The sequence below is a fragment of the Hypomesus nipponensis genome, chromosome 10 (assembly GCF_054491055.1).
Source record: "Hypomesus nipponensis isolate SF chromosome 10, ASM5449105v1, whole genome shotgun sequence".
Classification (NCBI taxonomy): domain Eukaryota; kingdom Metazoa; phylum Chordata; class Actinopteri; order Osmeriformes; family Osmeridae; genus Hypomesus; species Hypomesus nipponensis.
The window spans coordinates 4,637,531-4,662,411 of record NC_140370.1 but is presented as its reverse complement, the minus strand read 5'-3'; the positions used below and the strand labels follow the sequence as shown (position 1 = coordinate 4,662,411).

Genomic DNA, 24,881 nt, shown 5'->3' with positions numbered 1-24,881 from the left:
AACTGTTTGTCTGTATGTGTGTCTATGTGTGTATACCGGGCATGTGGACCATCCTGCAGTTGCAGTTCTCCACAAGGTAGCGTGTCTCACAGTCGATGCGGCAGGCTGTGATGCTGTACGTGGAGAAGAACTCAGAGTCGATAGGAGTGGACTTGCAGTCTCCCCAGGGAGGGGGCAGGTACTGGAGCTGAGGAGAGGAGAACTGCCCTCAGCATCGACACACAGGACCACATCAATAACAGATGGAGTCAAGCCCAGCTCCCAGTCCAGTGCAAAGCCAAACAGAGAAGAGTGCACGAGCAGACAAAAACGCTACAGAAATGTTCCAAACACAATAAGGGCAAGGAGGCCATCTTTTAACAGTATTTTTTTAGATGTTTTTAGCATCTCATATTCCAATTAAAATTGGAGATTGTATTTCTGGGAAAGACGGCTCACAGCAAGCAGACACCATGCAGAAAAACGACTGATGCAGGTCTAGCCCTGTGGAGAAATCAGAGCACCATGGGGAAATGGAGACAGGTTCAATATAGTTGTATCTACAATGTAACTTCAGACAGGACACCACAATCAATGGAAGAGATTCTTTTAACTAACCCTGAGAATGTGATACAGTATATTACAAGGTGAGGTTTTAAGGAATTTGAAGGGAATTCATATAGTTAAGAGGCTATTACACACCTTATACCTAACCATAAATACCATGACAACCTATCTTAGGAATGTCAGACATGGTGATGGCGTGGATTTGTGAAAATGAAAACCAAGTAGCAACGTGTGGGATGTCTTTAGTGGGTCATTACACTACATTGAATCATAGGGATAAAATGTCTTTCTAGAGATGGAACACATCTAAGTTTATGACATGCACATGTAGACTTTTATGTACTAACTACTCTGAGAGGTCACATTTGTTAAACCATTTAGTCTTTCTGCACTTAGTTAAAGAGTAGCTTGAAGCACATGTTCAAACTAAAACACTTCAAAGAAACCTTTTGGTGAATTTAGCTTAATTGACTGCAACAACATTTTTTCCTCCATGAGTTTCTTAGTCTCCTTATTAAGGATCTATTTAGAACAATTACTGGACTGTTGCCCCCTACCAATCACAGAAATAGCTTATTTAAACAGAACACCAGAACCTTAAAATGCAATCAATTTGAGCAGGCTTTCACTCCCTGCTCAAAGGGATACTAAATAGCACTTCACATTGTTAAAATGACCCAAGTATTGGTCCACCACAAGGTCTTCTAACGCTGACTATCACTCCTCATAACAACTTAATTTGCAATCCTTAAGTTCCGAGCAGCTAACATTGTGCTGGTAAGCCATGCGGTGGCGAGGAATTGCTAACTTTATTAAGGTTTCATTGAAAAACATCTTTATAGAGAGTGCTTTCCTCAGAGTGGATCCTAAAACTAAATGAAACACAGAAGACTTGTTGCATTAGCTAGATAAAAAGTATCTACATTTTTTTCCTGTTAAGACAGAAATGCCAAACATAAAACATTGACAGCATGGTAAAGCTGGAAAGCGATGAAGACTTGGTTGGTGGGACTAGAAGGTAAGGAGAGCGTTAAGAACTATTCCAATGTGTTGGTGCCTATGTTGACCAGGGACGGCTAAAAGTTGAAAACATAGTTGCTACAGCCACATGAAGGGGGGTGGGGTGGAAGAGGGGAGGTCGATGGGGGTGTGAAGTGGATTGGCTCTCCCAATAGTTCATGGCTTGCAGCAAACCAGGGCACACACACAGTACGCTACCCGCTGCTCCTGGGTGGAAACTACGGTTTGGAAGTCGGGAGCGACCCTGAAGCCTAGCTCGTGGAGGCAAGGAGGCTCTGATTGAGAGTGAATCTGAACCTTTACTCCAGCCTCACAGGACGTCTCATCTGGGGGGAGGGAGTGGGTGAACACAACAGCAACAATGGTGCAAGTGACACGCGTCTGTCATAACGGCTGATCCTATGAGGGCATCCAGCCAGCCAGCCAGCGTTCATGTTACAGAATCGCCGACCATCTAAAACTCCCCTGGAGCACAGTACAGGAGTTTGAAGGGGTTCAAAAAAACTTTCAGGCATGTCCTCCTCATTCATGACTCAATTTGGCTAGAAGAATTTAGTTAGTAGATTCTGCGTGTATCTGAACTGTGGCCAAATCTCATTAGTGCATCTTTCTGAAGGTCTGATGACGTAGCAATTAACCTTTAAGAGTGAGTGTTCCACTGATCTGTTTCCAAAATATGTTTTATGGGAGCACTTAAATTAAACAATCGTATGAATCTCAGGATTGAATCACTCAATTAAGATTCGCTGAGATGGAGTATGATAAATGATTCCTATTAGACCTAAATGACAGACTAATTAATTTGGATTGACGTACAGCATATAAACATGTCTGTATCCTGGCAGTGATGGCAGTCTGAAAAACGATTAAAAAATGTGTTACATACAAAAAACAGCATGACGTTGATTTATGGTTATGTGCAGTTATGCTGGTGTTCATCAAACCGAAATCCCCAGTCAAGAGGAGTAAACGTTTTGGAGGGCAGATTGTGGTGTCCAACTGTCTGTTTTAATGGTTCAATGTTGTGCTTCATAACCCCATGATCGTCTGCTGAACACTCACCAGGGGACAACATGCCAACATTATTTTCTTGGCATCAGTTGAACATCCCATTAGTGGTGTTAGGTTATTTCACTGTCCTGTCACTGCCCAGTTATAATAATTGGACCACTTAATCTATCATTTATACACAAATGATGAATGCACTTTTCTTCCTCTAAGTATGTTATTGAACCACAAACTATAATGAAGGCATTGGGATTTAATTAGGTTTCGCTGTGAGATCAATATACAGTGCTGTGGGCATTCTGGACCTGTGCCAACTTGTCACACGGTCTGGGGTACCGTATTATTACAAGCACACATTGAAGTTCAATTATTTCTCTCTCTCTGGGTTTCTGACGTATAGTTTCCAGTTGATAAATTAGACTAATCTGGAAGTATGGTTTACTGGCTCCACTGGCCTCTTGTATGTACAGGGGTCCAGTGACCTCCAGAAACTCCAGAAAGTTTTGTAGTGTACTCCACATAGGGCTGCATTTATTATAAGAATGCAAAACGTCAGTATCTTGCACCAGTACAGTACATGTGGCAATGCCTGCCATGCTCCTATCCCACAATTACCAGGTCCCTCTTACAGAACAGTGAAATATTCCCTAACAACACATGGTTGGTTGGCACTTTGGAAATGACCATATTTTCATAAACTCCGTCAGTAGAGCACATGCCTACTCGCATTCCGTAAACTGTATATTGACTGTTGACCGAAATCTACCACAGCAAATCGTCTAGAAAGCATTCTGATCATGATGTACCATCCATATCTTCTGTACTGGGATCTGCAGCTCAACAGCATCATTCAAGTAAAAAACACTGAAGCAGTATTATTTTCTTAACACAGCAATTGAAATACCAGTCAATATGTAATTCCCTCATCTTATTGATTTTTTTTTTCCTTTTAAGGTGATTGAACTCACATTGATCTGTATACATTTTGAACAAAGAAAAGCACATTTTCTTCCCAATCTTGGTGCAAAAAATACAATTTAAATGTTGACTAAGGCTAGCTACGGTTCTGTGCATTTCCTGAAAAGTATTTTTAATGATAATACTCTGCCTACTGTTGGTCTGCACGACTGAACACAATTTTCCTGGCAGTCACAGCAACAATATGCTAATTGTCACCCAGGCGGCCTGGAATGGGAAAACTAACTGTTGAGCTATCAGATGTTTTGGGTCCTGTCCAGCCTGAGGTGGCTCCAGCTTCACTATCAGCGTAAATACAGCAACAGAAATGTATGCTTGGTACATCCAAACATCCTTCCATCAATTAGTTTATTTTTATTTTCATGAATCCTTTTCTTGCTTCGATGTATTCAGACAATACATGTGTTGGAAAATGCTAACATCTTATGGTTACGCGTGTCATGCATGAGGTAAGTCAGCAGCACTGATTTGGCTCCAGGCTCTAAGACGCAGACAGGGGTTACAAAAGAACAAAAGGGTTCGGAACGAACACAGATAGAAGCAGATAAGCCAGAGGTCGAGGTTGGAAGGGTTAGTGTTTGTGCAAGAGGGCTGAGCATTTAGGTACCAGTTGCTGCTGACATGACACAAAAGTTTGAAAACCAGGGGCCACACCAAATCCCAGCTGGTCTATGAACGGGGGCTCGTCCTGGCTGTGGATCTGAACCTTGATGCCTGCTTCGTAGGACGTCTCGTCTGTGGATACAGCAGGCCAAAGAATGTAACAACAGAAAGCCAACAAGAGCCTCTCTGTCTCTGGCAAGAGGCATCACTGGTTGTGACAGGTGTGTTCGAGTGGTCAGTGGGTGCATTGTATCAAAGTATGTAGGCTTGATCACAGTGCTAATGGTGTGCAGCATGTGTCAGTTGGTTATGAAATACATCGTCAAATGATTGATTTTGAAGACAGTCCTAAAAGTGTCTAAAAAGAGGAACGATTGGTTAGGGAACGCAACATTACAAGGATTTTGCTTTGTTACATGTAATGTTTGTCTGAAACTATGTCATAATAGTTTAAACCACAAACTAAATAGTTTTAACATAGAGATTATAGACAATTATTCTTGTGGAGATCTGGATCTAAAAGGTCAAACTGGGATGGTTGGGTGGGTATCTTTCACATTGGTTAGGATCTGTATAACACAGCCATACTATGTTTGTATACATTTGGTCCAATATGTGATGTAGAAAATGCTACGTGGTTTAATGGAAAATCAATAAAAATTGCTAAACAAACGGAGATTATTGAATACAGTATGTCTTTTTATGATCATTTGCTATGAAACCATGTGCGTTCTTAGCCAGGATACTCACAACTCACCAAAAGTTGTGTTATGTCCATTACATGGAGAAAACTTCATAGTAGAGAAAAGGTACACAATATTTATGGCAAACCGGCTGGGCCATGTAAATGAGCGTCCTAGAGAGAGGCAACTGTCCACTCACCTGTCTCCCCCCAAACTGGCAAGTATTCATCCTGTTGAATATCCAACATGATCTCCAGTCCGTTTCCCGTGCCTCCCTTTAATGTGGTCAACAGTGGGTTACCGTCCAGTCCAGAGTTGAAGGTGTAGCACTTTCCATAGCGAGTGTAGATCTGGGAAAAGAACACCACACATGTGAATGCACTGCAAATGCATTTCCATTGACCCTAACTGTTTTTTATCTATTTAGCTGTGGATTTGTAGGCAGTTCATGTCTGCAGAGGTGCTGTAATTATTTGGGGAAAAATAACAAATAAAACCTAAACAGGATTCTGATCCAATCAAGGAATTAATGACATTTTTGGAGTGCCAACAGGCAATCTTTACTCTATTCTTTTTCTCGTCCTCCTGAGTAATTCACAGACTTCTGAAGAATCACAAATGGAAAATTCTAGCTGATCCAAATGCATCAAAGCTTCACACACTCACAACCTGCCCCACCCTAAACTGGATTGCCGGGAGCAATTCATGTGTCTTTTGTCTTAAGGGTCTATTTCGAAGGATGCATTTGTGTCAATGAAGCTGATGGTATTCATGATGCACGCCAATGCACGGTTCACTAGCTGCAAATACCCGGCTGGTTTTACGAAAGACAGCAATCCCTCTTCATACTTTTAGAATCTCTCAACAAAGCACCACTCCAAACAAATTACATATTTAGGCATTTCTTTATTTTACTAGTTCTATATGCAACCGGTAACTTTATTATAATCTCTGCCAACAGAATAGAAACAAGCCTCAGGTGATTCCCAGACCACAGAATCAGGTTTTTACAGCTGACAAGAGCAGGGAGCTATAAATGACCATAGATTGCAAGTTAAAAAGGATAAAGGCTCTTACAGCATGCAAATCTGAATACAGTTCGCAGGCTGAGATGATTTAATTGAGTTGGAATGTGGAGTGTGAAAATGGATTGGTCACAAACCCTTCTAAAGGTTTTATCAGTTCTAAGCATGAGTGTCATACTGTGATTTCCCAAGTGTTTCTTTATATTCACAAGATGTGATATGCCCTATTGGAAGACAAAAGTAACAGCTTTCCTAAAACTCACATACGCACACACACGAAGAACATGAATCAATCCAGTCCTTTCCCCTCTGACCTGGTGAATTAACGGAACGGAGCCAAGCAAAGGTTGAGATCAGCTGCATCACAGGATTCAATAGTAATCCATGTTCTCGGCTTAATGGTCTGTCGCTGCAGCTCTATATTTAACTCTGAAGAGGGGTTCTATGTCCCCTGGGCTCAAGGTTTCCATTTCAATATCCAGTGAAGGGAAGTTCTAGGGAGAGGGATGATGGTGCTAACTCTGACAGTGCATCGTAGCCGGGGGATCAGAGGCAGCCGTCCATGTCGAGACAGACCTACATGGGGCTCAGACAGACTTGACAGGGCTCTGGATCCTGCTGCTGCCTTTAATGAGGGCCTTGAAATAACAGGCTTCCTTCAGCCCCAAAATGGCAGTCTATCTTCTATGTATAAGACGTGACCTCCAATCTGACAATTTACTTACATCTCAGCAAAGGCTTACTATGAATGGATGGAGATGGCCATTTCGTGAGGAGTCTTCTTTATTCTAACGGACAAAAGACTGGATGTAAGGACAAAAGTCCTCATTAAGATGGAATCTCATTTCATCAGATAAAACCAGAACTAACTGGCGATAAAAATCTCCTCGATTGGACTGACAGCCGCTTGGTGCGTGCAAGGTGTCATGTCACATTCGCCGATCTGTATGGTCGAGAAATAGCTTGTGTCAACTTGATGCATAAATGTGCCAACAATTGAAAATAGGAGCATCCATGAGGAGACACTAACACTGGGGTTTGTCTTAACCAACCATCCTCCAGAGAATATGACTATGAAAGCCAGTGTATTATCCCAATCTGAATTTTTAGATCACAAAATCATTTGAACTAATTTACAACGTGTGAATTATTAATGCTCCCATCTGTCTTTCCTGCATTTGTCACAAACAGACAAACAGGAGAAAGACAAAATAAAAGACATGAGGCATATGAAAACACATCAGACTGAAGTGAACACAGGTCTATTAGCAGTCTGAGCAGGAACAAAATCAGATATCCTTCGACATGTAAACGAAAAGCTTGACTTTGTATGCCTTGACAAATTATTCACAACCCTTTCTGAATAATTCATTCCTTGTAAATACAATTCACATCAACACCTCAAAAACATTCTCTTTCTTTCTCTCTCCCTCTCTCTCTGTGTCTCTCTGTGTGTGTAGTTGTACGTACAGTGCTGAAGTTCCTGTGTGTGCAGTTTTCCCCTCTGAACCTGCACTCCAGTAACATGTCCTCCAGTTGGTGACCCAGCCTGCCAATCATCTCAGTGGTGTTAACGTGGTCATGTGGAGGAGGGCTGTAACCCTTGAAGTCCAGCAGGCTGAGGAGACTGTGCTTGTGGCTGTCCCTGAGGATGGCCAGACTCCTCTCCATCACTGTGTGGTTGGCGTACATCAAGTCCATCCAGTACCCACTCTGATAAAGGTCAGCCTTGGTGAGACTCGACACCCGGAACACATTTTTGTTGCAAAAAGTCACAGCTGGGAAGGACATGTTGTGAGACCAGACCATGTAGATCTTGGTGACAGCCGGGTAGGACATCAAGTAGAAGATCCTGTTCCATGACCAGGTGGCCAGTAGTCCAACGCAGATGAAGAAAGCCAGGAGCCAGAGGAGCCGCTGGGGTCTAGTCTTGTCTGGGGAGAAGACAAACTTTAGCCCGTGGACCTTGGTCCGTCTCATGAAAGCCACGGTGATCTCTATCCATGTCGGCTTCAGCCCATTGCTGTCTGCGCCTCCTCCAAGAGTCTCCAGGGCATCGTCAGGTGTTGTAGAGCCCGGAGTGATTGATTTTGACGTGGCTGCATTTACCATGATCTATTTTCCTCAGGTAGTTGATAAATGTCAAACAGAGTCTTTCAGTAGTCAAGGTTCGGCTTTTTCATCTTACACACAGTGGCTTCTTCGCATTGCATGCTGTTTCTCTCAGATCAAGTCGAAGCAAAATGCCAGATATCCAATGTTAAATATTGCGATTCGAGATCTGAGAATCATAACAAAAACAAATTCAAATGCTCTTCAAGGAAGCAAAACTGCCGGGCTCACTCCATCAAGGAAAAGGATGATACGCTACCACCTGCCACAATCTCCCATCAACAGAAAAAATGTGTGCGATAATTGCAGATAAAAAAAAAAAGAAAAATAATGCTTCACTTCCAAAAGCAATCAGTTCCTTATGAAATACACAGAGCTGTACCCCTACTCCATTGTTTCCCTCCTCTTCATGTCGTTCATCTTCAGAACCAAACAATACTGTCAGATTTCTTCGGCTTCCCCCCTTTTTTGTGCACAGCCAGTCCAGAGAGCTCCAGCTCCTCCCTCTCCACGCTGCGATGAGAGGCTTCTCTCTGGACCTGAAAGCAGCAGAGAGACTCAGCTACTTTCTCTCCCCACTCTGGAATGAAGAATGAGGTGGAGCCAGTGGATGAAATTGTTTTCCTTCAGTGATATAATAGGCCCTCCAATGGTACAGATGGGAGATTGGGAGGGGTTTTTTCTACCCCACACACCAACATGTGAATCATATTGAAAACGGAAAAGTCCTCCAAAAGTAGTGCAGCCTTATACGTAAAGGATGCCGTTTTTTGTGTTCATGGGCCTATTCATTACATTATTAGTACTCAATTTGGCAAATGCAACTAGTGTCGGCACAAATGCTAAATATACCCTCATATTTTCAGTGGAAAATTTCTTTTGGATCTTCTTCTTCTTCTGACGCCTGATGTTTTTGATCTCCTACAACAAAGGAGGAAGTGTGGAGTGTCACTGGACTGCTAAATCAGTGTTTAAAGATATATTGTGATTGTGATGTGGCTGTCCAAGCTTGCAGGGCTCGTAAGGCAGGGAACAAATTACACCTAGAAGTGATCTGATCTGATATTTTAGCCTTCTCGACAGTTATCCAAAGGACAATCAGATGTTCAAAGCTATGAAAAATTAAGAATGGCCTAAATCATAGAACACATTGTCAAGAGATTTGAACTCATTGGTTTCTCTTCCTGTTTAATCATGATTGACAGTTAGAATTCTCATTGAAGATTTTCTTCAAATGAATATTTCCAACACGCCATTAGCACCAGATCTCCTCAGGGCTGCGTCCATTCCCCTCTGCTCTTCTCCCTGTACACCAAGAGCTGCACCTGCAGTCACCCGTCTGTCAAACTCCTGAAGTTTGCGGACGACACCCCCTTCATTGGGCTCATCTCTGATGACACACTCTGTTTCAGCCACTCCCCTCTGGCAGAAGGCTGCTGTCCGTCAGGACCAAAACCGATCAAAAACGTTGTTTACGATCATTGACTATGCATCTTTTGTAAAGCTCTCTCTTGGAAGTCGCTTTGGATAAATGCATCTGCAAAATGAATAAATATAAATGTAAAACCTCACGCCACAAGAACAGTTTCTTTCCACCTGCCACTGGCCTCTATATTGCACCCATGCCATTTGTTGTCATTTTATGTCATATTTGCACTAAGCACCCTATTTATAATTTTGTATTTTTTAATTGCACATTATAGTTATCTTATACCTAATATGTTATATTATATTAAAAATTAAAACCTTTTGTTTAAACTTACACCACTTATTGAAGATTTAATCGTATATGATGAATGTAGGCACCTTCCTGACAAAGTAAATTCCTTGTCTGTGCAAACCCTCATGGTGATTAAAACTCTTTCGGATTCTTCTGATTCTGAATGTGTGCAAGGGGATTTGTCTTGTCATCCATGACACCTTTAATGATGTTGAGCCAGATGCTTTCCTAATTTTACCTGAAAAAAATCTATTCTAACTGCACAGTGCTCCTTGTGCTTACTGGTAAGACCAATGATGCCATTAAGGGTGTACTGGGGACAGATGGCTGAGCGGTTAGGGAATCGGCGGTTAGGGAATCGGGCAACCAATTATAAGGTTTCCCGGCCGTGCCAAATTACGTTGTGTCCTTGGGCAAGGCCTTACTTGCCTTGGGGGAATGTCCCTGTACTTACTGTAAGTCGCTCTGGATAAGAGCGTCTGCTAAATGATTAAATGTAAATGTATTATGTAGCACATCCTTCCAGGACTGTCAAGAGCATTGCTTTTTTAGTAAAATACTATTACTGACATTTGTTATGGCCAAGTCTTTAATCCATGTTTTTGATGGCCTCCCAAAACTCATTAAGTAAAAAGCCTATGCCAATCTTTAGGCCTAAATATTAAACAGATGAAAATGTATCCGAGGATGAACACTTGTGTAAAGAGTTTAACGGCTCAACCAAAAATATTTGCAAGCCATGAAGCCATGTTCTCTAAATATTCCCCTTCCATTACATAATGTATGCCCTTGCATGTCAATGGCTCTGCTACCCAAAGCCATATCTTATCTGATTGTAAAGGCGATGTCCTTGTGTCACACAAGCCTTCAAATGATCCTCAGCCACTCACTGAACAGTAGGGAAGAAGTCAAACGCAGATTAGCTTTCAGTCCATTCTTTAGAGCATGTCTCGTTTTGAATTTGAATTTAACAGACAAAAAAGAATGTCAATGGCTTGAATGACTTGAAGTTAAAGTTGTCTTACTCACAAGAAATGTCTATCTTTTACATTTAGATTTGCTTTAATGAGACTTAATTCCAACAAACATCTTTCTCTAAAAGCTAAAAGGATTCACTTTGACCAAAAAAAGATAAATCAGGCAATAGCTCTGAATCATAAAAAAAGCTGTAGACAATGTCCTCCTAAAAGTCATTCAAGGTCTGTCTCCAGGAAGACCTCACAAGAACAACTAACATGTTTTGTCCCTAACCATACTGCATGTGTAGGACTAGTTATAACTGTGATCAAAGTAGTACAATTACTGTATTTTGTGTGTTTAGTGCCTTAAGATCTTTTTGTTCAATAAACATGTTAATTACTTCTGCTTTTAGATCTTAATGCTTGCAGTTGACCTCTTTATTGATGAACTGGATACATTTTTCCCTGCCTATTAACTGGTACGTTAATTGCTAAAGCCTATTTTCTGTGGAAGCCTTCTGGAGACTGGTTCAGAAGTCTATAGCTCTACTGTGTGTCTGAAACATACCGAGTCAGCGAGACAATTTAAAGCTTCAATTACAGTTAGCACCAGGGGTCACATACTGGATGTCATGCATGATAATCATCATCCCCCCCTTTCAGTATAACCTTCTCCCTGGGGCCTTTCACTCTGGTTCCCCATTTCCCATTCCTCTTGTTTTAATTCCAGCCCTCTATATTGAGCCATTAAAGCAAAGCCCATATTTAAACAATCAATATCTTCCACTCCTCTCATGCAAGTCTGTACATTATCAGATGATCTCATTGGATTTCTCCTCTGATAAGGCCTGTGCTAAGGCAGATCTTTTTATAGCTTGAGGCAGAACACAAGACACGTCTTGATCAGTGCAGTGCTGGCAGGCTCAACGCAAAGTTATATAGTCGTGTCTCTTTTCACAAAACCTCTGTAGACAACTGCAAGTTTTAAAGCTTTTCCAGTCAGTTCTCAATATATTTCATTAATTCTTTAATGTAATTATTTTTATGTATTCATTAAAGGCTTATTCTATGATTCTGGCCCCAGTGGATGTCAATATGTAAATAGTGAGCAATAAAACAGGTATGAAAGATTGAATGCAGTGAACTTTCATCTCATCTTTCACATCATGTTCATCATGAGTGAGTCGTTTTATGGTAAATCTTTTAACCAACTAAATAGACAGTATCTGCCCTCATAAATATTCTAGATGTTTACTTTTCCCAGATGCTTGAAATAATAGATTATAATGGATTTTTCATTAAACGCCCAAAAATGTTTTATTCCAACTGAAAGTCTAAATCATGTGTACTGTGCTGTTTGGCACAAGGAAAGAAGAGCAAAAATCTGTTATGCTCAATCCAATTGGAACCAAATCTAACCATTTCTGACAATCAAAATCGACAGGCAATAGGGATATTCAGCAGTCCACGTCTTGAGAGTAGCTCCACAATTACAGTGTGGTCAGACCCCTTTGAGAACCAAGGCTCAGATCCTGAGGAGTCATTAGGAGGGCTGAGGGTGGACAAGATGCTGTAGAGCCAGTGAGAACTCTACCCCCCCCCCCCACACACACACATACACACACACACACACATCGCTTCCCTGGCAACAATTAGACACACCTCGGAAACACACACAGACAGAAGGGCAGTGGAGACGAGACTTCAAACGTACCCCAAACCATTTGGTGCAGTGTTTAACATGTACCAGCATGTCTATAAACACTGAACACCCCAGGTACGTTTGGTGCAGTGTTTAACATGTACCAGCATGTCTATAAAGACTCAACACCCCAGGTACGTTTGGTGCAGTGTTTAACATGTACCAGCATGTCTATAAACACTGAACACCCCAGGTACGTTTGGTGCAGTGTTTAACATGTACCAGCATGTCTATAAACACTGAACACCCCAGGTACGTTTGGTGCAGTGTTTAACATGTACCAGCATGTCTATAAAGACTGAACACCCCAGGTACGTTTGGTGCAGTGTTTAACATGTACCAGCATGTCTATAAACACTGAACACCCCAGATAAGTGCACACCCTAATGAAGATGCACATCACAGAAGCACTGAGCAGCAGTGAGAACCCAAGGGACAAAATGATATTTTCGATCTACATGAAATAGTTGTTGAAAACCGTCCCAAGCACATCCAATATAACGAGGTCCAGCTGCATGCAAATTCCCATCCATTTGATTGGCCTCCTACTCGCCTCCGACAGCCTCCTACTGGCCGGGTGTAACTGGCCTCTTCTTAAGTAGAGAGTGACATCTTGTGGCCTCTTCTCTACATGTCTACATGGATCTATGACCACTCAGTATGCCATAGGAGTAGCAGAGGAGAGCAACAATAGATTTCAAACACAAGCTTATGCTGTGACGTTGTGCTCACTGAATATGCGAAAGGAAGGGGAAATATCAATCGCCCAAAACAATTATTTATACATGAATCCACTTAATCAGGGATGTACAAGGATATTGAAAATGTTGTGCAACATAGCTAATCGACTTTCTTAAACATCATTCCACAACGGTAACAAGCTCAATTGACCTTCAAATTCAAATCTTCACACAGTCAAGCAGTGATGTTTTCAGTGTGGTAACCTAACGGTCCTTTTGTTTTCTCCCGATCCAGTGTTTTCAAGAAAGGAGTAGACAGGACTCAGCATTACTTTCTTTGAAATCAAATTGCAGACATGTCTGGCTGAACGCATGTCTATTCCCCACGCAGGTTTGCTGGAAAGCAGAGTCAGTCTGTATCAATAAATAACAGATGCTGTTGCCTTCACACACTCTCTTGTTCCCCGGTCCCAGAGCAAGCAGAATCCATCTCAGGCAACAGAACTGTTCTGTCACTCAAGCATTCTGCACACAGCCTACAGTCACACTTTGATAGACTCGCTCCCTGCATTTCCTCTCCAACATGACCACTACAGATCAGGCATCCACTGTAGGTTTATCCCCCCCCACCCCACTTAAACACACTCTAACTTGAGTTATTTTCACATGCACAGCACTATTTTGCAGAGTAAGCACTTGCAAAAGGCCTCAAGGAGCATGCAGTAAATTCACCTTCATACCAATTGATCAAACTTATGCATATCTATAAAATGACATACAATGAAAAATGTTTTTTCTGTAGATTTTAAATTGTTCATGAACATACAGTAGGTACACAATGGCAATGAAGAATAAAAGAAAAACACAAGGATGAAAACGGTGTGGATTCCAGCTGGAAAACGTGTGGTGTTTTCAGAATTAATAGAGAAAGTCATGATTCAGCATTCATAACCAGAGACTGCATACCTTGACCTTTCATATAAAAAGTTATATGTTATTACCTAATCTAAATTTAAAATGTTTCAATGTGCACCAGTGGAAATTAATACCTCACTTGCTAAACCAATCAAATAGAAAGGTGAGGTCAAATATCTCCAACTTCCTATGTACAGTGACACAAACTGATGCATGTCAACTCACTCATCAGAAGAGAAACACTTCAGTGAGGTGTTTCTTACTGGCTTGGAGAATCCAGTTTTGATGGCAGATGCCATTAGTCAAAACAAAACTAAGATATTGACATGAGAAGGGAACTAGATCAAAGATAATTTGATATCAAACCAAAGGCGTTGGCTCAGGTGATTCCGCCCAATTATAATCAAATACAGATCAACAAGGCAAGTGACATTAACAGTGTAGAAATGGACAGGAGACCATCCCAGGAGGCAGGCAGTCTCAGTCAGGCAGTCTCAGTCAGGCAGTCTCAGTTAGACAGTCTCAGTCAGACAGTCTCAGTTAGACAGTCTCAGTCAGACAGTCTCAGTTAGACAGTCTCAGTTAGACAGTCTCAGTCAGACAGTCTCAGTCAGACAGTCTCAGTCAGACAGTCTCAGTCAGACAGTCTCAGTTAGACAGTCTCAGTCAGACAGTCTCAGTTAGACAGTCTCAGTCAGACAGTCTCAGTCAGACAGTCTCAGTCAGACAGTCTCAGTCAGACAGTCTCAGTTAGACAGTCTCAGTTAGACAGTCTCAGTTAGACAGTCTCAGTCAGACAGTCTCAGTCAGACAGTCTCAGTTAGACAGTCTCAGTTAGACAGTCTCAGTCAGACAGTCTCAGTTAGACAGTCTCAGTCAGACAGTCTCAGTCAGACAGTCTCAGTCAGACAGTCTCAGTCAGACAGTCTCAGTCAGACAGTCTCAGTTAGACAGTCTCAGTCAGACAGCCTCAGTCAGGCAGTCTCAGTCCTGCACCCATTTGTTTTGTATGGGGCGATGTGCATAGTCGAATGTCTCAACCTAACAAGCTAACAAGCTAATTATGCTAAGGGGGTCTGTCGACTGGCATGCCCAGTATGCTGTCTACGCCAATGTGCAACTCGGCAAAACAGCATCCATGGTCCAGCATCCCAGTCGTAACATCCTTTCATCATCAGTCTTCAGAGCTATTGATCTGACTGCCAATACTGTACTTACATTAACTGTGCTGTCACTTGCTAGCTGAGCTACCTGTCGGGACAAACACATTTAGCATGTTGTATGTGGCTCTCTTTTGTCTTTCTTTCCTGAATAGGTTTGTATGTTTGTTGTTTTTACAGGTGTGTGTGCAACCCTCTTCTCTCCTCACGGTCTGAATAGCCTTGTAATTCCCAGCTCCTTCACACTGTTCCTCCCTTCATTTCCCCTAATGCCTGTTTCCAGTTGCTCACTCGGCTGCAGGCTTGGCCCCGAGACCGGGGTGAGTCATTGTGGTGTCAGAGCCCGAGATCTCTCTCTCTATCTCTCTCTATCTCTCTCTCTCTCTCTCTCTCTATCTATCTCTATCTGTCTCTATCACTCTCTATCCCTCTCTAACCCTCTCCACTCTGGTCATTCCTCCCTCTGTTCAGCCCCTAATTCTTTCTTTGTTTCTTCAAAGTGCACCAAGCTCCTCCCACCTCCAGACAAACTACTGTGTGGATAAAAACCTACTTTGCTTGTGAATTCTCCATCCAGACCCTTCAACCCTGTCTGTCTGAGTTCCTCGTTCCCCCTCATCCTCCTCAACCCCCTTTGGCAGCATCAGGCCAGAGTCAAGAGCAGTCAAGAGTGAGTCGTTCCAAAAGAAAGTCTGAGGTGACAGTCTCATTCCTGACCCTGCTTCTCTTCATTCCTTATGAGAGCTTGCAGGAATGAAGAGAGCCTCACAGGCTACAGCCTGGTGAGGGTGCACTGTGTACGTATCCGGCCCATTTGGAAGATCTGAGTGGGGACATGTCCTGTAAACAGATCAATATTCAAACAACTAATACAGTCACAGCCACTGTCATTGAAATGTCCAAAGGTTCTCTTTTCTTCCTTCAAAAGTTCTCCTTCCAACAATCTGAGGAGACAGGCTGAACCACCAGCATTAGAGCTTGGTCTGGACCGCACCGGATCAGGATAAACACGTTAGTATCAATCCTCGGCTATAGTGTTGGCACAGCAGAGTGCTAACCCGGTAATCAATGTCAATGATATTAGGCCGGCTTCAGCATGAGTCCTGCATGTATTCACTGACAGATGATTTATTTCCTCCGGCCTATCTGGTGGCTCTTAACCAGAGCTGTGAGTTGGGTTCAGCTGAAAGCTAACGCCTCTCGGTATTAATGAGGCAATCGATCACACTCCAGCTCAGCTCAGACAGACACTATGTAACACCATGAGTGGGCAGCATGAGATTCAATTGGATAATCAAATGAGAGTTTAGCTTAAAAAATTGACAATCCATAACAGCCGCAGATAAGTTTGGAGACCCCAGCAACTTTTTCTCTTCATCTATTTAAAAGTGACACATTTATGAAGATGGTACCAGAAAGGGCATGTGACATTTCACATATCTGCATTTAGACACTGATGACTTCAAACCATGTCAGGAATGATAATAACCATTAGAGTTCATTTTCTACACACAGAGCAGTTAACAGACAGTAACTCAACTGATTCATGTCTCAACCATGCCATTGTTTCATTTTTGATAACTGCTGAAACGATGCCAAGCCATTGAAAAAGGTTTTTCATGGCACTGCAGCTTAAGGGTCTGCATTTGTATTATGGAAATATACCACATGGTAAAACAATTCTGGTAAATTTAGCATCTACCATCTGCCAGCATCTTAATGTATCTGAGACACTATTTCTCCTTTTGTGAATACAAGCACCCAGAACACAGAATATAATAATTGCTTCTGGTAGCTTGATATTACCTCTCCAAGATTTCTCGATGTCATTGCACCCATTTCCAGCTCATTAGATGAAACATTTGCTTTTCCCATTGCTGTATGGCAGAATTTTTTATACACCTAAAGTTCCCTTTTCCCTCTCATATAAATGTGTTTTCTCTCTGTCGGAGCTATGTAATGCAACACTGCATACTTTTGGATTTGTTACCCGTCAATATTAGTAAATACGGAAAGAACAAAGGAGAATATATTCTGTGAGCAGTTCTATTTTTTTACTAGGCTGACTGCTCAGTGACAAGTTTTTGTTTTTCCTATCTACTTCTAGAGAAAGCTTATAGATATGCATTAAGTTTTAGTACTGCACCCACCATGACAGTGATGTTGGTGCCGTGCAGAGGAAGATAATCATAATTTCCATCTTATCACATTGTTGAAATCAACAGGCTGAGCTGGACAACTCATGAGAGGACCATGAATCTTTAATTAGCCCCCTCTATACTTAGGGCCCTTGAGCCTCTCCAGTTTCTGACATTTAGCTGAAATTTGCCCTTCATTTATAAAGGACATGATAAGCCAAGGTCAGTCCCCAGACCACAGCCTAATCTGAAAACTTGCCATTTGTTTCACTCACAGCTAATTCCACTACAGTTCCTCAGCCAAGCAGCAAAGACTATTGTGTCAAATTATTATAGTAAAAATGACCTTTATTACCTGCACTATTTTTTTCAATCCACAAAGACATAAAACATCAACGCTCAATAATGGTTTCCTTCTTTTATTATGGGTGACGGTTGCCAAGGAATTGAACTCATGTGGGTGTTCTGGCATACCTTAAATAGCCAGGCATCATTTTTCAGTTTAAACCTTTGTTTCTCACACAAAGGCGTCTTAATGGCCATAGTAGAGCTACTACACTATGTAATTATGATAAGTCATTTGCCTCTCAATTTCACTTCAGCATGGTCGCAAAGAGCTTGCGCAGTATGAAGGCCCATTTTGGTGCTGGGCTTTCATCACTCAAATCAATGGCCCATTTCATCGAAACACAATCCTTCCCCTGTCTCTGCCGCAGCACGATTAGGTTCCATTCAAAATCTGCTGACATGACTTTATCTTCTCGGCAGGGGGTTAGTATACAGAAAAACCGAGAAGCAGACAAAAATGAGATAGGATAAAATGAATATCCCTGTGCTGAAAATCCAAATGTCTTACTAAACGGATTTGTATGTCATTTTGGTTTTTGATGCTACAAACACCAGAATGGTAGTCTATTGTCCTAGAAAACGGCATATGTTTGCTTCATAGTACATGATGCATGATCTCTGTCAAGACTTTAAGGGGTTGGGGGGGGGGGGTCTGTATGACACCATAACAATTCAACCAAAGTCACACTGTTGGAAATAGGACTGTTATTTCACTTGCAAGGAGAAACAATATAGCACTGGCATTGGCACACTGGGACATGCGTCACCCCAGTGACTGGGAACAATCAGACAAGAATTGCCACAGAGGGATGTATAGGTTAACAGACAGTTTGCTTCTATCATATCTGACTTCTTACTCTTCCAATATTTGTTATTCATGTTATCCAGAGCTACAGTACTTCTTTCCTTACGTCACATTCTCAAGGCATTTGTGGCACAGATAATGTATATCATACAATCTATGTATTAATCCACATCTTAGTATGCATTACAGTATAGTGTATCATGTAAAAACATTATGATAAGTGTATCTCAAACGAAGCAACATCAAATTACACCACTTTGATTATGTAATACATCTCTGGCTGTATTACATCTATAGACCCACATGAATTAAATTATAATTCAATTTAATTATACTTTAGTGGATTTCCAAGGCAGAATGTCTTACGAAAGGCAGAAAAATCATTATCATGTTTGGTTTTTTTGCCAAGTGATTTGGCTTATCTTCAGACGTGCTCCACATCCTCTTGACAGCCCAGACTCTCTGTAATATGCTTTCCCCCTGAAATAGTCAACCCATCACGTAATAAACTGCTAGTTTTTATTTTATTTTATATAATTTGTGCATATTGATGCCCAAGTACCCTCTAAAGAAAGTGAGATTTCAATAATAACAGATGATCCTGAATCCCAATCTAAATCTCTGTGCAGGAATTATGGAGACTATATTGGTCCCAGAATCACTCATTCAGATCACAACTTGATTCCAAGTAGACCAAGATACCTCTAGAATTAGTGACTGACTACCCAGTACTTACAGTTGTAAAGTTCTCAGGACCACAATCCCTGCCTCGGTACTTGCAGTCCAGTAACATCTCGTCCATGTTGTGGCTGGTCCTTTGCACAAACTCCAGCATGTTGAAGGTCTTGCTGGGGAAGAACTTGCTGTTGTCAGTGGGCTGACCTAGGGCAGCCATGAAGTCATCAAAGTCGCCCTGCTCCACACCCAGCATTCCTGCCATCCAGAAGATGTCATTCCTACGTATCTGAGACTTGCGGAAGCTGTTGTAGTTGCAGATGGTAATGGCTGGGAAGTACATGACTGGACTGTCCATTTCATCCAGGATGGTGACATGAGGGTACTGGTAGTACAAGATGATCATTCCAGCCACTTGGTAGAGGAAGCATGAGAGGGAGCTGGAGAAGGCTAAGGCCCAGAGCAACCGTCGTATGGTAACCCCACCGGGCAGGAAGATGTGGCTGAGACCGTGGAGGGTGCAGTTGGCCCCATACACAGTGATATCAGAGGCCGGGCGTGGTTCTTCCTCGTCTGGGGAACCCATTGTTCCAAATCAGACAACGTGTGTCCTGCTGTTGGACTTTGTGAAGACTGGCTGGTAGCAGGGAGAATCTACAGATCCAAATGGATCAGGGCGGTCGAAACAGCCAGGGTTCAGTTTCCTCAGCGCTCATGGGAGAAAGGGGGTGGGTCATCAGTGATGAGGCAGGTATGAAAGACTGCTCCCTCAGCCAACCCGTGTTGAGATCTTAGAGGGCACATTGAGGCCGAGAGATTGAGTTTCACTGGGATTTGAGACATGGTTCCACAGTGGAGAGGGTGGAGAGGGTTCCAAGAAAAACACACCACTGCAATGACACAACCAGACCGAAGGAAATATAGCTGAATAGTACAAGAATATTACAATACCCAGATACCATTTAAAGGTAAATAAAAACCATCATTTGGCATACAGTAAGCAATATGATACAGTATTATTCTAAAACATGTGGACCAGATCACTCTTCTGCCCATGTCCCTGTCCAGGCATGAGGTGAACCCTGGCACTTGTCTCCCAGTTGCCTTAATGTGGCTGATCGCTGCTCTTGGCTGCCATCGAAAGAGGGACAACAGGATGTGAGAATGCAGAGGTTTAACGTCGTCGGTGGACATTTCTGCATGCATGTGTTCATGTGTGTTCCCAGTGACACCGGCTCCTCCAAGAAAGTATGTGTGTCACTACCGAATGATAAATACATGTTTATTCCTGCTTCTTCTTTTGTACTAGCATTATTGTGTTCTGTGGGAGTCAGATAGTTACAGTTGGTGCAGGTACTTCTCCACAGCAAAAACAGCCAACTAGAGGGAGCTGGACTCTTAGGTTTGTATCTCATCTGGTTTCCCCCTGCATTCTGCCTCATGTAATGCAATATCATACATATTTAATGAGTCCTCCTGAATATGTTTCTGCTCTCAAAAAAGTGGGCGACTTAACCCCCACAGGCCCAGATGTCATGCCAGTCCATAACCATAAGATTATTTTAACATTGTGTCACTGTGGTTGAACATGTCTTTATGTTTGAAAGAAAGATCTGAAAGTAACAATCGGAGCAATACAGTTGATTGTGAATAGCTAAAAACATGAGCTTTTAAATTCATCCAATGGTTCAAAAACACTCATATTATGTACATATTAGTTGTTATTAGTTACCAAAGAACTATAAAATAAAATACAGAAGCAAACTATTTATAATAAGATATTATTCCTAACTTCTAATTCAGTGTGTATACTGTAAGGCAGGCATTTCTAGGCAAGAGGGCTTTGATCGATTTACTAATCAAATCATTTAAATCGAATACACAATCATAAGAAAAAGTAGCTTTTAAAGGTACGTAGTCCAAGGAAAACACAGGAGGGCGTAGACTAATCTCAGTCCTCTCAGCAAATAAGCCCAGTAAAACAAAGAGAGAGGAGAGCAAAGGGTTCGATTTAAACAGTCAGAGAGCCAACAGTTCTGCACAGGCATATATGACCAGCAGGAGAGCTGGCCTATCCCTCCGGGAGTACCGTCCAAGCTCCAGTGATCACTCTCAACGGACCACTGGTCGTTGGGAGAGTAAAAGCTGAGAAGTCAACTATGAGTGATGTACTCCTCTATCCATTAAAGCAAACACATTTGTGTTGAAAGCACATTCCTGTAATCAAACGAGTGAAGCACAGGTTGCGAAGAGACTCGATCAATAGGGCAATGGAGTTTTTCACACGCTGGAAGTTAGATGCAGGGGTTGATACCCTGCCTCCAAACATCAGTAATTCTGTACATCAGGCCTCGTTGCGGCCAGAGCAACACTTTCTCTTTTCCCTATAGTGAGAAGAAGCTGGGCGCTGCATTCACACGTGTCAAGATTACTGATCTCTTCTGAGACTAAGTGCTCCTTCTCTTCAGCCCCTTTGTATCCCGCCAATGCAAGGAACAGGTCAGGGCTAGTGTACTGGATATGACTGAGTACATGCTATGAGCAGCTACAAGGATGCCATTTTCATAATGCTAAAAGGTCAATTAAATACGTAGCGTAGAGGGAAAGGTTCCAACCTGTATGTCTCTTCCTCAAACTCTAATTACCTTCTTGTCAATTCTATAGAGCCATTCCCATATGGAAAACAACCTATGCCCTTCTATGATATTTAAATGATAATAATTAAAAGCAAAATGTTAGTTAGTTAAATGTATGTGGGCAGTTCTAACTTATTGACTTAAAATTATTGTACAAGTGAAAAAATTGTGATGAAACTCAAGTTCAAGTTCAAGTCTTTTATTTGTCAGATACACAGAACAACACAAGGTCAGACTGGGCACTGAAATTCTTCAGACAAGACAACGTAAGCACCTGGCATAACATAACATAAGTATACAGAACATAATTTACATCAATGCTGAGCTTAAATAAGTAAAACTTCCTAAATACACAGATAGCAATAAATAATCGACTACACTAACCCTAATACTAAAACTTCCTAAATTACAGGTAACAATAAATAATACACTAACACTAAATGCACATAAAACCTATTTCAACCCTATAACCTATTCTAACCTAAGTGGAGTACAGTACAATAGTGCAAAATTGCAGATCAGTGACTATGTCAATGACCATACAGGAGCCTGGTGGCGAGGTAAAGTGAGGTAAAGTAGTGCAATGCTACTGATAGTGCAACCAGTAGCTCAAAGTGACAGTGTATAAGTGACTAGTGTGCAGTAAATCAATGTCCATATCAGTGACCATTCAGAAGCCTGATGGCCCTTGGGTAGAAACTGTTGTCCAGTCTGCGTGTGTGCGACCGGATGCTGCGGTAACGCCTGCCAGAAGGCAACGGGGTAAAGAGACTGAAGGATGGGTGGGAACAGTCTCTTAGAATCCTGCCGGCTTTCCTTAGGCAAAGTGTGTGTTAGGTGTCCTGTAGGGCTGGGAGCTTCCTGCCGATGATGAACTCAGCAGAACGGACCACACTTTGTAGGGCCTTGCGGTCCCTGTCTGTGCAGCTCCCATACCACACTGTAATACAACCAGTCAGAATGCTCTCTATAATGCATCTGTAAAAGTTAGAGTGAAGTTAGTGAAGATGACTGAGTCCATACCAAACTTCTTCAGTCTCCTCAGGAAGAAGAGCCGCTTACCAGCCGATTTGACCACCTTGTCCGTGTGAACAGACCAGGTGAGGTCGTTGCTGATGTTCACCCCGAGGAACTTGAAGCAGCTGATCTTCTCCACTTCAGATCCATTGATAAGTAGGGGTGCATGCTCCTCCTCCTGCCGCCTCCTATAGTCCACAATCATCTCCTTGGTCTTGCTGATGTTGAGAGAGAGGTTATTGTCCTGACACCATGATGTCAGGGTGTCAACCTCCTCTCTGTAGGCTGACTCGTCACTGTCAGAGATTAGGCCCACGATGGTTGTGTCGTCAGCAAACTTAACAAGGAGGTTGGAGCTGTGCGTTGCCGCACAGTTGTAAGTGAACAAGGAGAACAGGAGAGGGCTGAGCACACAGCCCTGGGGGGTACCTGTGTTGGTGATCAGTACAGATGAGGTGCGGTCACCGATTCTCACCACCTGTGGCCTCCCCGTCAGGAAGTGGAAGATCCACTTGCAGAAGGAGGTGCTAAGTCCCAGGTCCACAAGCTTGGAGACCAGTCTGGAAGGGATGATGGTGTTGAATCCTGAGCTGAACTGATAATAAATATATATACAGAACATTGCTGGGTCTGCAAATAAAGTCAAGCCTGGGGGTGAACAGGAGGATTTTGTAGCAGAAGACCTTTGGTTCTAAATCAGTCTAATCATCATCTGCTATCTGACATTTTAGCCAGAAGAAGAACCACACTAAACATGGTCATAATATTCCCCTATCCCCCTCCCCTCCTTTCAAAAACTAGCTCCATTCTACTACAAACTGCTCCTGTCACATTTCCAAATGCTGATTATTTGTGATCGCACCCAACTGCAGTGCCTTTGGGACAGCATTCAGGGAAGGTAAGTGCTACGACAGAATCTCTGGAGGCAGCCAGTAACGCACACAGAGTGACTCATTATGCTGGAGGTGTGTGGAACTTCTGGGAATATCATGAAAGGGACCTCGTCCAGTTGAGAGAATGTGTGCGGATAGCGGTGCAGGACATATTAGCTTAACTACAGTCGGAGCATGGTCCTTGGCCCCTGGTAGCAACGAGAGAAGTCTGATGTAACGTTTCCATCAGGCCCTCGTGGGGGAACTTCATAAAGCTGCCCCAGTAATCACAGTAAATCCAAAAGGCATGCCAGCTTCTCTTGGGGTACTTCAATAGGTTGATCTCCAAAATGAATTTCCGTTGTCTGAGAATCTAATTAGCAAGAGCATCACAGATGACCATGTGAAGACAGGTGATTTTTTATATATTGATATTTTCCAACTGCATAGTCCTTTGGTGTGATGGAACCACTATCCAGCCAACAGGCTTGAGTTCACAAATTAGGCAGAGTCTTGCCTGGGCATGTAATGGCCATGTAACAGGCATGAGGAATTTAATTATTTTGGGCTGGATAAACATCCGCTCAGCTCTTACCTGTGAGATTACCTCATGGTAATGGTGTGACAAGCCTCACTTTACCTACTCTGCTTAACCACTCCAAAAAATGACTACGGTACCTCTATCCAACACCTTACCACTACAACATGCAATTGTAGACTGTAGCATTTACTCCTAGATAGTCACAAAGAAGATAATTGTAGTGGCATTATATAAAGCTAGTTTGGATTTAAATATGCTTCCGCAATCCCGTTGAACGCCCTGGTAATAAGATGGTCCAGATGTACTCGTCAGCTCACTCAGGAAGTGAATATCAGGAAGTGTGGAACCATGCTCACTAAGGGTGATGGTATGGTAACCTAGAGCAACCTAGCAGGTTAGACGCACTCACTGTTTAAAGAACAACATTTTGGCCCCAGCCAGGGATCCCATATATGGTGGTGATGAGTTGGCGTTCACACCTGTATTGGCTACGTTGTGTGGGCTGAGTGTGTTTGTTTGGCTGGACTCCTCAGCAGACAGTGAAGTGAGAGGCTTCCACTCCCTCTCTTTCTGAGCAGGCTCCTTAACAAGCTCTCTAGTGTGCCTCAGAGCCATCCGCTACTTCACTGTACATCTGCCAAGCCCACAGACAGTATCTGAACAAACTTGTCTACCCCCCCCCCCAGTAAATACGCTACCATCCTGAGCAGCCCACTCTAGCCTCTCCCACAGGGATAC

General features: G+C 42.5%; 1 protein-coding gene across 2 annotated transcripts in view; it reads right to left on the bottom strand.

The window, feature by feature from the left end:
* asic1c (acid-sensing (proton-gated) ion channel 1c) overlaps positions 1-24,881 on the bottom strand; it is a 58,344-nt gene that overhangs the window by 4,160 nt on the left and 29,303 nt on the right. Inside the window, exons 1-4 of one of the 2 annotated variants that reach the window (XM_084707204.1) lie at positions 7,334-7,975; positions 5,038-5,188; positions 4,160-4,287; positions 37-187 (exon numbers count right to left, since the gene is read on the bottom strand). In XM_084707204.1, coding sequence (XP_084563330.1) covers positions 37-187; positions 4,160-4,287; positions 5,038-5,188; positions 7,334-7,975 — 1,072 coding nt within the window. Of the gene's footprint in view, positions 1-36; positions 188-4,159; positions 4,288-5,037; positions 5,189-7,333; positions 7,976-24,881 lie in introns of those variants that run through there. The other variant, XM_084707205.1, reaches the window with a different exon arrangement.